Here is a 17115-nt window from a genome sequence, read left to right as displayed (position 1 = left end):
TTCAGTATATACTGATAACAAAAGATGAATACAAGTCACATTTGACTTCTGCAATTACAACAGGTGCTCAAAGTGGTTACCATCAGCATCCAGACACTTCTGATTACAGCGAACTACTGCTTGAGCAACGTTGCCCAGTATCCACTTGTATAGATTTTTTTGGCACCCCCAGTATACTGATATGTTGACCATATCAGTGAATATGCAGTAACTATGTGCCTAAGCTGAACTATAAGAAATTCATAAATGTCAGGAAAACCTCAATAGTTTTATTCTTCTTTTAATAGGAAATCATTTAAAACAGTATTTTTTCTTACATAAATAGAATGAGTAAAATTGATATTCCATTCTCACACACCATCTTATAAGTAGGGAGGGCTTAGGTTTATCTAAAAAAATATTGTATCAATGGCACATTTCCATTTACCCTAATCAGTCCAACACATAGTTTTCCATGAGTATTCTCAGTGTTAGTGTCAGTAAAGCATTTGGCATTACTCAAGAGTAGTATATGAAATAAATCACTCTATATTTTATTTTCTGATATCTCAGCTAATGATAATCTTTGCAAAGCTACAAATTGCTTGAAATGCAGTGTGTGCATAGCTTATTCCTCCTTTATCAAGTACTATAAATGTAGGCAGAGGGAAGGGGAATTTGAAATTACTTATAATCTGATAATGTGAGGGGGATTCATTATAATTGTTGTCAATAAATTTAAAATACCAACATAATTCCAAGACATGTATCTATGTTTTGCATTCATATGTAAGATGTGAGAATCATCTTGTTTTTTTAAGATCATGTGTGTGCAACCTTGATGACTCTTGCATTGTGTTTTCCTTTTTTAAGTTGTTTTCTGTTATTTACTTATACAAATCCAACAAACATCAATTAAATTCTTGCTTCTGTCAGACCTTTGAAAATCCCATATAGGCATATCTCATATGGACACAATGACATTTAGACAATATTACACTCTTCTTTAGAGCTTATTGCTAAATGTAATAGAGTGAGCCAACTTTGTTCCTCTAGAAAGGTATTGAGTTATTTTTAGTTTTTTTAGAGGCATGAAGGCTAATGTCCCACTAATGGAAAATGTTATCTCGTGAATTCTGGTAGTTTGTCGTCATCATGGTCATTGTCATAATCATCATCTTCATTATCATAGCTGATATTTATAGAGCTTATAATTTTCCATATAATAAAAAAGCTTCACATGTATCATTTCATTTTCAACTGAATTAATCATATAATAAAATTATTTTTATTGCCATCATCCTAATCCGCATTTTGGAAATAAGGAAACCAAAATTGGAGAGATTAAGTAACTTGTTGAAAGTCTTACAGCTAGTAATTGACAGAGTCAAGAACTTAGATGATCTGTAGTCCAAATCTCATAACCTTATGTGGAATGCGGCTGGCTGGTCATCTGTCTCTCTCTCCTCCTGCACAGCCCTCTTGCTATTCCAGTCACCATTTGCCCAGCCAGGAGCCTTCCTTCTATTCGGACAACAGGGTTTGACCACTAGGGGACATGCTTCTCACAGCCTTCACTGACTAAGATGGATTAAACTAAGCCATCAAAACTTTGCAGGTTGCAAGTAACTTTCAGATCTTTGGGCTTTATAAAATAAATTGGTTGTGAAAGGTGAATTTGGAGACTTATGTATATCATAGTGTATAACACTAAGATATGGTTTATTCAAATGCTCGGGATTCTGATATATTTGTGAGTTATGGAAACCACTGTAGAATTTTCTCCTAAAATATTCAGTCTGATCTAATATTTTTATAGGCTTAATGCCAAAAGTTTTAGTACACATAGTAAATTAATAAAACCCATTTCTGACATCATTTTTTCTACCATGTTTCGATAGCTGAAGTTTTTATTTTAGTTTTATTGGCTTTCTTTCTTCATGGTCTCATTTCCATTATTCCTTGGAGATTTGCCTATTGTAAATTAAACTTGAACTCTGGGTAACTGATAATTGTTGAGGTGACAGTTTCCAGTAACTGTGTTCTGCTGGGAAACGAGAAATTCCTATGACTTTCTAAAATAGGTTGACCCTGTGGCTTTGGAAAAATCTTAATTGACGACAAGTATTTTAGTCCTCAACAAACAAAACAAAATAAAAAACAGATTAGCAGAAGTCCAGACTGTAGTATAAAGTTATAAATCATTGGTGTATTATAGGGAAAAAAATCAGTAATTCTTTTAAATAACCAAATTTGTTATTAATTAAAAGTTTTCTCTGATCATGTAGGTCAGGCTTCATGTATAACTTTATATTATTGGAATTAGAATATTCTCTTCATAGAAAAATTTGTTTTTCAAGCAGCTGAAGGCCAAATTATAAAGTTTGAGGCTAATAAGGACTGATTTTTAGATGTTTTAAGTTTAATTTTATTAAATATGCTCTCAAATTACTATTGTTTCTGTGAATCAGCTTACATAACTAAGCATGAGTCAAGAATTATGAGAACATTTTTCATTCTCTAGGAATGATGCAGTACATAAATGGTATGTGTATTAAGTATAATTTTGCCTGCACACATTTAACTCCATTGAGCAAGTCTGAATAACATTTAAAAAAAAAAAAGATTAAGAATTTGCCATGGTAAAATGAAACTGTCCAAATTACAAAAATGCAAGACAACCACAGGCCCAGTTTTTGCTCTGCTATATTATAATGAACTGATTGACATGTCAGATAACAGGACATGTGTTAGATCCCTCTTGTTAAAAGTTGAGACCACTCATTTGGCTGTTGGCTTTTTTTTTTTTTTTCATTTAACAAATGTTTATTTCCATTTTATGTGTAAGACACTATAATCAGTGCAGTAGATAAAATAGTGCAATCTCGGAACTGTTTTAACCTAATCCAATGTTTATTCAACACTACCTTCCCATGTTATTTCTGTTAAAGACCTCCGGCATTATGAAAACTATTTTTCAAAGCCATCCATGATTGTATAAGTCTCATACATGGACCTCACAGAAGTGAACATTTTGAAACATGAGCCTATCTGAAAGTCACACAGATTAGTTGAGGAACATTTAGCAAATCTTCTAGGATCATTTCACTTAGAACAGAAAGTTTCCAGTAGGCATTTGTTACATCAATCTAGTGTTGTGATTATAAATGTACTATGAGGCATAAATAAAGGAATTTTTTTCTCCAAAAAAGTTGACTTTGTCTTGATGTAAAGTTGTTTTAAAGTAAGTAACCTGTTTAATTGAGACTTTAAATGTGATCTATATATAGCTTGTGTGAGTATGCATTAATATGAGTTATTTTATATTTTTATGTAAGACCATTTAAATACACTAATAAGAAAAGAATTCAAAAAATATACATCTTTGAGAATATAATTTACCTTGATTTTTAAATTGTGCATATTGCAAGAAATTGCTTTATTTTCTCCTTTACCCAAAATTATAGGTAAACAAGAACTATTAAAGAAGTGGAAAACATCAAAAGAATGGGGGGATAAAAATTATCTCTGTGGATTTTGGCATCTGGAATTTTAGAGTTAGTTCATTAACTATTCCACAGGGTGGCAGTAATATTGTATGGAATAGGAGGAATACTATCTCGAGGTCCAAGTGGAAAGTTACTGTGCAAAAAATCATCTTTTAAATTTCACTAATTATTTGTCTACATACACTATAAAATGTGTATTGCACATGTTTATGAAATAAATTAAGTTAATTTTTTGTTATGTAATTACCTAAAGTTTGTAAAGCAAAGTCAAATTAAACATGGGTATAACACCTGAGATTGAAATAATTTTTACATTGATTTTTTTTCATTGTCATATAAAGAATTTAAATGTTTGAGTAATTTTTTTACTAAACTTTTTCTCGACCAAGTATATATTTATAAAAACATTTCAAAAAATTCTAAGATAATCTAAAATCATAAATATATGCATGCATCTGTTCTGTGTGTGTGTGTGTGTGTGTGTGTGTGTGTGTGTGTGTGTGTGTAACCAAGAGAAAAATAAGCATCTATATGTTAGAAAGATTTTGTAAATATTGTAATGGTAAGGAAGTTGCAGAACTTATAAAGAAAAGGTTTCATTTATAATTCTTGAGATTTTTTTGTAAGGAGTTTGGAAATTTTCAAAAAAGATGACTTTAAAAATGTTGACAGTAAGACAAATAAAAACAGATAAAAGAGGTGTAAATTATACATTTTATATGGCAATGACTCAATCAGTCAATGTAACTTATGTTCAAATAGCCAAGGACTTACGTGAAAAATGAACACAGAGGAAATAAAAATGAGTGTATTTTTAAATTTTGTAAAATTATAATTAATTGTGACAGAATGTACTCTTCCACACCCAGCCCTGATCCTTAATTCCTTAATTTTGATTTCTGAGTGCTGAATGTAGGCAAACCATGCAGGTTAGGTAAAACTTTTGTAGTAAAGCAAAACAACAACCTTTTTTTTTTTTTTTTTACTAGTATGTTTTTGGCAAGTGTTTATTTGGACTATTTGATGAATAACATCAGTTGAATAATGACATGGTATGTATCTAAGTGTAGCCTCTATGTTATTAGAAATGCTTGCCTTTCAGAGACACAGCTATTAGTCTTACTCATTTATTTCTTTTTACTGAAAAGTATTTTATGGAAAATATTTTACTAGAACACTGTTGTGGTAACAGGAACAACTAGACAAAGCAATGCTGTAAGTTGAAAACTGGAGACGTGCTTTCAAATGTTAATTATGGAGGAGATCCTCAAGTGTTTTCTGGAGCATCTGGATTTTTTCGCTGTCTTGATTCACGTGACAAATGTTTAGGGTATGGCAGTTAAATTGAATTATCAGTAGGGTGGCCAGTCCGTTTATAAAAAATATTTCCATTTATGAATAAGTTCAACTATATAAGCAGTAACACTCCATTGAAATATATAGAGAACCTAAAAAAATGGCCCGATTGAAAAATTTAAGAAAATGAAACTTGCATTTTGAGAGAGAAAGAGGAATGACACTACTTCTACTGTTAACTTAGAATCAGTCATTTGTCCTTACAACCTGATGTGATTAAAACTCAGCTGTGTCCACCAAATCGCTCCTTACTTAACTAGCTCAGGCAAAGCTAGAAGACTTAAGGGTGACTCACATAATAAAACTTTATAAGTGAAACAGCAACATCCCCAATGTACATTTTGGGGCAGTGATTGTTATGATGTGATTTCTGTGTGGCCAAGACGAGTGAAAAGAACAGAGAACAGATGTGAAATCTCTCTTGAGATTTGTGCTCTGTAATCATGTGGAAAAGATGAAACAGATGAAACAATTAGAAAATGTCAATTCAAACAGTCAATCAACATGAATTAGGGAAAAGCTCTTAACATAGTTCAAACCAGAGCATGAAATCACAGAAAAGTGATTTTCTACATGTTTATTTTTTGAAAAAGCAAAAATACTGAACTTACAGTATTAGTTTACTTAGATTACTTAATTGTTAGAAATCAATATATGTTAACTAGCCATTTTATTAAATACTTGTTAACATCATTGAATTTATCCTCTATAATTTTATAGTATTATTTAAATTCAATGGTTTCCAATAAATAGTTAAATTATGACAATTTAAAACCTATCTCAATTGAATTTTTAAATATTTGCATATTTATTAGCATGTTAGAAACAGTCAGTATTTGATTCTCTTTGAAAATCCTAGGAGCTTAAAATATTTATGTACTTATATACACCAGTCATCTTTTATAAAAAACTAACCTAATCATACATGTGCATCCTGAATATTTCCATAGTGTGAAAGCAAAACCATCACTAAATTTATTTGCTTTAAGCAACTAAAAATATATTGACTTCCTTTCTGTATACATTTTTATAACCACACACCTATAAAATAAGGAGCTTCTTTTCTTTTGCAGTGACTAAGTCTGTGGATAATATGTTTTAACCAGGTGAAGTTAAGTTGGACCTGAAATATGCTGTTTCTCTTAATGAAACCTTAGTGATGATGCTGATAACAGGATAGAGAAACAGTGCAGGGCACCCAAGTACTAATTTAAATATAGTAACTGAAGTCTATGTTTAGAGTAGGTGATGTTGTTTCCCTCTAGGGCCTTCCTGAAAGCTTTACTGACTGATTTTTCTTGTCACATTAATCAACTGAAAAATGTGCTTTTAGTTATTTTTCACTTTAGCTATTTTGTTGAACAACTCAATTAAATTTGATACAACCTAACATATACCTATTTTTCCATTCACCAGGTACGTGTATTCACGTTTTCAGTTGGTCAACATAATTACGACAGAGGACCTATTCAGTGGATGGCCTGTGAAAATAAAGGTGACAGATCTCTTTTCTTGACCACGTTTTATTAGAAGAAAAATAATTTGGTAGTTGTAGTTTTACATGTTCTTAAAGTAATCTAAAGTTGTAGCTAACTTTTATAGGAATTGAGGCAAGAATAAGATGCTGAACATGTTTTCTATACAGAAAACACAACACAATGCAATAAACTTTGACATTAGTTTTGTTATATAAAAATTCAGATTCTTGTCATATTGTACCATAATAAAGGAATATGTTTTGACTGATACTAAATGATGCTTATCAAATATAACCTTACATGAAAAACTAAGAATGAAAGAATATCTGAATTATGTAAAACTTAGACATAAGAAAGTGTGACATATGTACATTTTTTTTTCTTCTGGTTAAATTAATCGTTTTTTAAATGTATTCTAGTACATTCCTAAATAATTCATATTTTGTGTAGTAAGCCCATATTTCCTTTGTATTCAGGAAAACACAAGATGTTATTTGAAAAATAAACAGTGATCACATAGCAATAAAAAGAACCTAAATTTATTCTGAAAGATACTTAGGCAAATATTTTATATAAACATAATTATTAGATACCCATGATCATGCTTCATCGATAATTTCTTCAATGAAAAAAAAAATTAAATGATGCCAGATTCTCTACTGCTTTGTAGAAAAATGACATTTGTTTTGTATAAGATGATAAAGTTTGTACATTTGTTATGAATATACATTAATCAAACATTTTTCAAATTTATCAGTGGTATTGATATTTTAGTGTTTGCTCAATTAAAGTGAAAAATGTTCTTTTCTCTTATAAAGCCATAAATAATTGTATGGCCTTTTATTATAATATAATATTTACATACATGAATATGTATATATATATATATATGTTTCAGGTTATTATTATGAAATTCCTTCCATTGGAGCAATAAGAATCAATACTCAGGTATGGCTATTTAAAACTTGTTTAAATTATTTTTCTAAAGTTGAAGGTATTTCTTTCCTGCTTTACATATGCTCAAAATACAGAAAATAGGTGAAAATGAAAAATTGCATATTACATTTGTAACAAAAAAATGAGTATTGTGGCAATGGTATTGGTTTTTATTTCATTAAGTTTCCAAGTATTTTCAAACATTCAAAATTCAGGTGAAAAATATATAAATATTTTCAAATGTATTTAACATCATACAAAATAAATAAAATCAAATTTACTAATAATCTCATCTCATGTAATTTGAACTTGGCTCTATTGCAAATAATTTAAATGAGTTTCTTCAAGTCATAGGTACCACATAGAAAATCAAACAATAATTATTCTGGACAAATTATATAGGGTCATACTTAGAATTTTCGAGTAGATACCTCCCTACTCAACACTGTAGATACATTTACCTGTTTAAAGATAAACTTACAACAAGGAGATGATTTTTCTACCACCATTCATTTGAAAACATGCCTGTTAAACAACTTTGAACATTAAAGAAACTAAGTTGATTTAACTGTATATTATTATTAAATATTCATAAATTACTATTATTATTTAAAATAATTACTCAATTTTAAACATAACTGAGGAGCTATAAAATAGACAAAGTCAAAATTTAGCATAAATCACACAGCATTTGTGGAAATGAATACTGAATACATTGAATGTTGAAATGAAACCGCAGCTGCATTGGAGTCTGATGTCTAGATTTGGCACAATATTTCATTTAGTTTTTGATAAGTTTAAATGTAGTTTTGAATTTCAGCCAATCTGTGATATGAAAGCAAATATGTGGCTGCTTTATTATTTCAGATTTGTGCAATTCCATCCAATAAATCACGAGCCTTAAATAGTTTAGATTAACATGAAACAATTCACAAGGAACGTATTTCACTTATCGTTGGCTGTACCTCAGAAAGAAAATGTTTTGATATTGTTACTAGAAAAAAAACTGAGGTAGATATATTGTATAAATAGTATAAGTCAAACAATGTTAATTCAAAGTATGTAGACATGCCATTTATTGAGTACCCAAAGTAGGAATTAAATGATTACATCCTTACTCAATAATGTTGATTCCATATTCATTTTTAACTCTAGATAATTTTTACTGTGAAGATGATTTCTTTTTTAAATATAGCATTCCTAATTTTAGCCATTAAACTTTTTATTTTAATAAATAGGAATATTTGGATGTACTGGGAAGACCAATGGTTTTAGCAGGAGACAAAGCTAAGCAAGTCCAATGGACAAATGTGTACCTGGATGCACTGGTAAGAGGCTGGCTATTCAACCAAAAACTGTCATAACAAAAGCACGCAGTTGACTTCTACTTCTTTGTAGGTGACATTTATCTTCTCCTCTTCATTAAGTCCTTTCTAAAGTTCTTTCTATCACAACTTTTTTTGCTAGAATTTAGATAATTTATGTGTAAACCTATACTTGTGTGTAGTAGAGAAGCACAAATACAGTGTTATTTTCTTTTCTAGTCGATCCACTGAGAATGTAGAATTTCCATTCTAGAATCTTGAATTTATGGGCATTTCAATAACTTTCTGAGTATCTATTTTTCAAAAATGCTGAAAGCCATGGAATTAGTACCTAGAACTACAAATTTTGAACAAGAATTTTGAAGTATTTTTAAAGTAGACTTCAACTAGCGAAGCATTATACTCTCCACAGCTCAAGCCAGACCCAACAACACTCAGAAGTACATGCAGTTAGATAGGCAAAAATCGAACTGAGTTCATCACAAATCTAATCACCTCTTCATGTATAATCACTTCCTTTAGGTCAGCCCTAGATATTTATGAAAATAGGCCATTGAGGTGATCAAATCCAGTATGAAATAACAAAAACATGTTAAGTAGTCCGTTGTACAATTGAAATTTTAGTACAGGTATTCCATCATATTTTAAAGTGGTGGTTTTTAATTGTGGGTAATTTTGCCCCTTACGGGTCATTTGGAACTATTTATAGATATTTTTATAACACAATCACTGGATTGGAGAGGGGTTGTTACTGGCATCTAACAGATAGAGGCCAGGGTTGTTGCTAAACATCCTACAATGCACAAGAGACACCTTCCCCCCCACCACCACCCATATACACACACACAGCAAAGAATCATACAGCTCAAAATGTTAATAGGGCTGGAGTTGAGAAATTTTGTTTTAATGTAATTTTTAGTTTCCCAATATGAAAGTTATAGATAATAATTATCATACTTAATACTCATTTATATGTTTAATCTTAATAAGACTTTATTAATGACTTTACTAATGTAATATATTGGAGAGAATCAAAATACTAAGCCTCGAAAAGTATATGCTGATTCAATAACTCTTCCTCCTACTTGGAGTTCAATTATATGCTGATACTACTTTTCTAAATGCAATGATGAACCCAAAGGGCAAAATGCACTCCACTTAAAATTACTTATCATTTGGTTCTTGTAAAATAAACATATACAGGAAATTAGGAGAAAAATAGGCACTATTAGCAGCAGCCTTGCTTGCTAAGACAGATAAAGTGAAGCTTACTTACCTCAAGATTTAGCTAAAATCACTGACCAGTTCTCCTTCTTGACGTCACATATTTATTTAAGGTCACATGGTCATCTACAGCTATGGTTAAAATGTTTCGCTTTTCCAAACCCATCACAGGACAGAATATGATAGGAGGAGTCAACAATAATGCCCTGTTGTATTTCCTATGACCAGAAGTTCATTAACCAGCATGTCTACATTGTTGGTGAGGTTCTTACTGATAGCACAGATGACATTAGGAAGAAATTTTGGTTCTAAACAAGCTGTTCTATAAGTTGAAAGTAAATGTAAAAAATGGAAAAAAAATGAGGCACACGAATTGCTTATTCAATTAACACATAAAATATTCTTTTTACTGACTTGAGAATCAAAAATGACCCATCTGGTATTTCTAATTATTTGTTTATGATCTCTGCACAAAGCAGATTCAAAACATATGCTAGTCAAATTAACAGTTACATTAAGAAGGAAAATTTTCAAGATAAAAATAGAATAAATATATTGAGCAAATGAAAAGAACTCTGGAAATTCAGAAGAAAGGAATCGTATATTTAGGAATGGAGTAAGGTGAGGTTAAAAAGATGGTGATATTTTAGCTGATTTATGACTTCAGGTAATGTTTCTATAATTGGTGATGAGTAGTGAACCACACTGGGTGTGCAGTATGAAAGTTGTGGAAGTGCTGGATATATTGAAGGGATACTAGTACCTCACTCACTTTTGAAGATAATGGGAAATAAGGTCAGAAATAACACTGGGACAGTATTGTGGAGGGTGCATTTTATTTGGAGCTAATGTAAGATTCTTTGTATAAAAAGAGATGAAAAAAGAGTTGCGCTCTAGAAAATAGACACCAAATAAATTCCAGGAGAGCAGAAATCTTGTTTTATTTCTCTTTTTTGTTCTCTAGAGATGTACAGTGTCAAGGAATAGAGTACATTTTTTTTTGTCTGCTTAGTAAATGAGGGGGAAAATGCAAGTTATGAATTTGTTTAGTATGATAGTCTAGTAGCTCCTTTTAGGACACATGTGACCATATTTAGAAGCAAATTATAGTATTCTAAGCAAATGCAAAAGTGATCCAAAGAAAAATATCACATCCTTATATACCTTTCCTTATACATGCTAACATGTATAAAACTATGTATATATGGTACAACTCAAATAGGAAGTTTGTGAAAAGGAATTTTCACTGAATTATCTTTTGAATACTACTTTTATGAATGATCTATAATCTTGACTTTATTGAGGGAGAATGCTTTCATTGTGAATATTAATTTACATATTTAATTAAGAATGTTTTTTGTTCTTTCTTAGGACTAAATAGAGAGATGATGTGTATATCATCACTCCCCCAACTACATGTAGTTATTTCATTAATTTTATTTGTCCCATACAATTTGGTGTCTTGTTCTGGTGAAACACTCCCTATGATTGTCCTTCCTCACTAATTCAGTTCCCATTGTTTTCATGATTCCCACATGCACCATAGCTTAAGATATTTTCTCTATGAAGCCACACTGTCTCAGGAATGAGAACAGTGGTCATGAGATTTGGATTTGGGGGTCATTTTTTCATAAGATACACTAATGTTTTTCAGTAACATCATTCACCAATATTTTATCAGTTTAGCACATTCAAAATTTTCAACAATTTTAAAATTATTTAAAAATGATTTTTTTAAAAATGGAGTTTTGACATGAAAGAGTGGAAAAAAATATATAGTTGCTGCAGATGGCAGTAATGAAGAAAAAGCAACCTCTGACTTGAAAATCAGTTTATTTTAACTAATCTCTATGGATTAATTTAATGTATGATATTATCTACATGCTGATTAATAGTATGTCATTATTTTCCTTATACTAAATGCTTCATAACTAGAGTTTCATATTTGACATTTGCAGTTTTCTTGTATACATTTTACTTTGTCAAAAATTATAATTTCTTTTGGAAGGTGTTTGGAAGCAAAATCACTTCCTTTGAACAGTATTGTGTTTACCTGGAATATCCCAGAAATACAGTATCAATAACATGTTCCTTTTATTTATAGTGTTATTCTGCTACACATTTGTGATCTTGCATAAAACCTTGGGCTTAGGGCATGAAACATTTTAAGAATAAAGCTATAACAAAAGAAAGTAAATAAATAATTTTAAATATGTAATATTTTAATACCACTCTGCTCATGGAGGACTCTGATTTAAGGTGAACTATCACCATAAAGAATGGAGGAGCAGGGTTACTGAAATGTTTCGTGTCACTTGATTTTTCTTTTAAGTTATTTTCAGTGTTCTCATAGAGGGTTGTTTTAGATGCTGCATGCTTCAATCACTGCCTAATAGATCCTGGTTATTTCTAAGACATTTTCATTTGTTTTTTGAAAAATTATCTTTCAAAATAAATTAGTAGTGTTTTTGTGGCTCTTTAGAATGTAACTATGAAATTCAGTGTCATATGTCAAAGACTAATGCAATATGACAAAGTTTAAACTGTAATTTTAATTTGCCTTTTTTCTCTGAATCTATTTTTAGGAACTGGGACTTGTCATTACTGGAACTCTTCCGGTCTTCAACATAACTGGCCAAGTTGAAAATAAGACAAACTTAAAGGTTAAAAGTTAATTGACAAAATTAATGATAATAAATGCTGAAGTATGACCTTGAAGCTGATTGTGGATATTTCTATAAGGAAATACATACGGTTTTGTAACTGTCATGTGAGGCCGACAGTAAAAGGCAACAGCTGCTTATGTGATAACCACCTGGGAAAAAGGAAATTCAGGTCAAATCTCTGTTTTCCCAGAGAGAAGATTCAACTTAACTCTATTTAACTATGACCTGATGAGAACACAAGTGCAGACTCTGGGAGTGATTAAGTGATAAATGGGCAACACTATTGAGTGCACATTTTAAAAATGCATCTACGCTATTCATGGCATTGAGAAAGAAAAAAATCCAAAGAGCAATACCATGAAGATGTTTGTAGCAGGTGTACATAAGTATATATGTATTGAGTTCTTCCTTCTCCAACTCCCATTCAAACAATTGTTTTTTCAATCATCAAGTAACAGAAGGATTTGATTTAAATGAATAGTTCTCTATTTTTTTTTTCTATTTTTTAAGATTCAGGAAAAGTAATGAGTTTCATAAAAATCTCAATTTCTATAGCACTGGTATATTGTCAGTACAATAAAATGTTATCCCCTTAAAGTTGTGAAATTCTGTTTATTTTAAAAATACTTCTAATTTAAAAGTAGGGTAGCATTCCTATTTCTTAGCTTGAATCAAAAGGAATTGAAGGATGCAGGAGAAATTAGGATTTTTCTAATTCTAAAAATTAATTGTATCTATTAATTCTAAATATTAATGTAATTAGTTTGGTTGACATTTCTGATTTGAGGGATATTTATTTTCAGTTTATGGCATAATGAAGCCTATTGCACTTAAGCATTATTTGTTTATTTCAGCTGAACTCTTTATTTTATAATAATGTGGCTATAGAAAACTTTGGTGATTCCTCTTTGGGGGTCCATTACTCATAAAGGAATAATTCTCTATGCTTTCGTATGGACTGTCTAAGGGATTGCTTTAATTTGGGATTTTGCTCAAACTAGGATTGATTTACAGGAAAGTAGCATAGTTGTTTACCTAACTTTCTCATTCTATGTGCACTTATGCAAAATTTAAAGAGTTCTTATAACAACCATAGACTGTATTTTCTGATTTTCTGATTCTAAATTCCTGATTCTAAATTCTAACACCATTTCCATCTTTATGCCCCATGGAAGATTATGATAGCAATTTGCTACATAGCCTCCTTGACTTGCAGCTAACACCATGATGCCAATTGATTGGTATTTAGAAGTTAGTGGCAAGCAAAAACATTATTTTGAGGATTTTTTATATTTTATTACCAATGAGGTCTCAGACTTTTCAAGATATTACACATACACGGGTGCTATCAACAGCAAAAATCTATAGTTTTTCTCATTCCATATTGCCCAACATCTTCAAGCTGGACATTTTTGTGATTTCTTAATCACAGCACACCACAAAGTCAGTCTATATTCACATACAAAGACACACACACAGGGCTACAGCTGCTGACTGCAAGTAGCACTTAAAATAAATATTAGGGGTAATGAGTACAAGAAGTATCAAATAAAAATTTTCACAGTTTTCTTATATTTTAATTTCAATCATCAAGATTTTATTTTTTTTAAGCTAAATAGTAAGAATGACAAAGTTGTGTGGAAACCATCAAAGCTGAGAGTCATTTTAAATTGATATGAAAAATGCCTCACCCTTATGCAGATGTTTAAGCTACTGTGGAATACAACCATTGTCGAGCAAAGGGATGGGTAATATATTAATTGTGTAGACTATGTAAATTTTGGCATAAAACACACTACCTTTTTTCTGTCTTATTATAGAACCAGCTGATTCTTGGTGTGATGGGAGTTGATGTGTCTTTAGAAGACATTAAAAGACTAACACCACGGTTTACAGTAAGATGAAATTTACTCTTTTGGTATCTTTTCTATTTTTGAAGCTCTGTAAAACATTAAGTAATTCTCAAAATTTATGTGCAGTTATCTTGGCAAAGGTACAAAGTGTTAAAAGGTTTCTTAAAATAAAGTATAAAAATATCGTGTTGTTCATCTTCATGCTTTAAAATATGTATTTAAGATTGTTTTAAAAAAAGAATGAGGATTTCTGGTTATGACTCAGAGAACTCTAAAGTGTGCTTTTTGTTTTTTGCTGTTTTTCTTTTTTAGTTGTGCCCCAATGGCTATTATTTTGCTATTGATCCTAATGGTTATGTTTTATTACATCCAAATCTTCAGCCAAAGGTATGTATATAATTTGTTTATAGTGATTAGTGTTCTGTAAATTTAATGATTAATGTTTTTAATAGGTTTTTCATTTTAAAATTCACTATATAACACTAACTGTAAAGGAATATTAAATCTGTAACATTAATAGCTGACAAGAACATAGTTTATAATACATAAAAGTGTGAAAGCAATTTTCATTTTCTATTACCAATTTAACTATCCAATATTCATATCCAATATTCAGCTAATCCTAGCTTAAAGACAGCCATTATAACTACCTGTGCTTGAGTTACACACATCCCTTTGGACTTTGTTTAAGGTTGTAAGATAATGAAGGAGATTGCCCCACCTGGGTAAATGTAAGTAATGTTCCTCCATGCACAGGCCGTGTTTTCCAACACCTTTTTCTTTTGGTATTTATCTCTCCCTTTCATCTCCCAGAGTGTTTTTTTCTTTTTTTCCACTTTGGGCAGGCTTATAAAAATATGTAAGAAATTCAGTATATAGAATTCCATGGGATGGGCTTCAGAAGTGTTTATTAATCAGTGAGTTACAAGAAAGTAATAAAATTCTATAAACAATTTTATCCTAATGTTTGTCTTTTTATCCCAAGATAAAAAGTATTTTCTTAAATATCTCATCCAACCTATTTCACTTTTAATTAAAGCTTCATAGGTAGGGTGAAATTTATTTATTTAGAAGTAAAAGTTGGTAAAAATCTTGTATAAGTGTAATTTCTAAGCATCTTTAAGTTGTTAGTTAACTTTGAAGGTAATACTGAGAATAGTTTAAACCATGCTGGAAGGAAATACTATATGCAGTCATACATACTACCTTTTTTCCCCTGGTCATGAATATTTAATATCATTTAGTGATATTTTAGGACACACACAGTTACATGTACACACACACACACACACACACACAAAATTGAGTCATTTGAATATTGTTCAAATCAATAGTGTTTAAGAACCATTGATATTGAATGTAAAAACATATGAAATCGTTATAGTTAATGTCTCTTTTAATTCTTCTCACTTTGGAACTTGTTTCCATATACTTATTTCCTTCATGATCTAAATATTTGCAATCAAATGTAGCTGCCAATCACACTGCATTATTTTGTAAAGTTGTTACTTTATGTAAGTGCAGTATAGGCTTTTTTCACATTGTTATTAGTCTCTCACAGCTTTTTATAAACATGGCATGTTCCTCATAATGGAGTTGTTTATGATTGACTAAACATTCTATGATTTTGCCATGGTTGGAAAATTTTATATTTTTGTATCTTTTTAAGATTTCTAATAATTTCTGATATTATTATTTGGTCTTTATATATCCAGGGTATTTTAAATTATATCCCCATAACTAAAGTGATTTAAAAGTAGTAACAAGGTAATATTCTGAAGGGCGTGAAGGATCTCTAGTTTTATGATTGTATGTGTTAACACCTTCCCTAAAAGGAATTAAAATATATCACAGACAAAATAAAAGAATAATGAGAATAATGCATATATGATGTGTATATATATTTACATATATATGTAAATCCATCACTTAGAAGTGGTAATTTGATAAAGGTTTTTCCCTTTTCTACCTTTTTCTACTAATAACCAATATTTAGATAGAAAGAATTTTATTTGGCTCATATCTGAAATAATTTACTAAAATTTATGAAATTACAAAGGAAATATAAATTCTATATAAATACTAATTATAGCTCTAGTGATTTTATTCAGGATTATGTTGCTTTTCATATTTTTATATAGGAAATTATCAAAGCAAGTATGCAACAAGACATTTAGAAAAATAATATTCTAAGAACCATTAAATAAATGTTTGAACAATTAATATATTTTTTCTGAAATTTGTGCTTCTGAATTAAATTTGATTGTGAATTTTTATCATTAACAGGTTAAACACTATGATTTCTATTTGGCGGGTGATGTTGTATACTATACAGATAGATACAAGAACCTCATAAAATGATGATATAGTTGGTATAAGGCAGTTGTCTTAGAAATTGACAAATACAAAGGACCAATATGGTAATAGCTAGTATACTAACAAAATTAATCTTAATTTTTTCATCTGAAATTCACCAGTTGAAAAGAGGAAAGTAATGCCATGTTCCACAGTACTCATTATTATTTAACAAGGTCCAAGTCTAGTGTTATGCAAGTATTTTCTGCTGAATACCTTGTGTGTTTTTTTTCTTGAAACTATAATCTTAATTCAGTTTTTTTCAGCACAACTTGTTGTCTGTAGAAGGCAAAACAAGCATCCTTTAAAAAGCTCAGAATATCAATAAAGTAGCTATGAACCTTTGTATATCTAATTTTCTAAGGAATCATTACTTAAAATGTACTATCACCACCATGATCACATATAACAAATGCTGAATTATGTATTTTTAT

The 17115-nt window shown here is 30.3% G+C and overlaps 1 protein-coding gene across 8 annotated transcripts in view; it reads left to right on the top strand.

Moving 5' to 3' along the window:
- Window positions 1-17115, top strand: part of CACNA2D1 (calcium voltage-gated channel auxiliary subunit alpha2delta 1) — a 457790-nt gene that overhangs the window by 380144 nt on the left and 60531 nt on the right. For all 8 annotated transcript variants that reach the window (XM_019746897.2, XM_019746896.2, XM_019746894.2 and 5 more), the window contains exons 13-18: window positions 6261-6339; window positions 7221-7270; window positions 8497-8586; window positions 12393-12470; window positions 14294-14368; window positions 14639-14713. In XM_019746897.2, coding sequence (XP_019602456.1) covers window positions 6261-6339; window positions 7221-7270; window positions 8497-8586; window positions 12393-12470; window positions 14294-14368; window positions 14639-14713 — 447 coding nt within the window. The remainder of the gene's footprint in view (window positions 1-6260; window positions 6340-7220; window positions 7271-8496; window positions 8587-12392; window positions 12471-14293; window positions 14369-14638; window positions 14714-17115) is intronic.

Source organism: Rhinolophus sinicus, linkage group LG09 (genome assembly GCF_036562045.2).
Source record: "Rhinolophus sinicus isolate RSC01 linkage group LG09, ASM3656204v1, whole genome shotgun sequence".
NCBI lineage: Eukaryota > Metazoa > Chordata > Mammalia > Chiroptera > Rhinolophidae > Rhinolophus > Rhinolophus sinicus.
The sequence above is the reverse complement of the archived record's forward strand: the minus strand, read 5'-3'. Positions and strand labels throughout refer to the sequence as shown.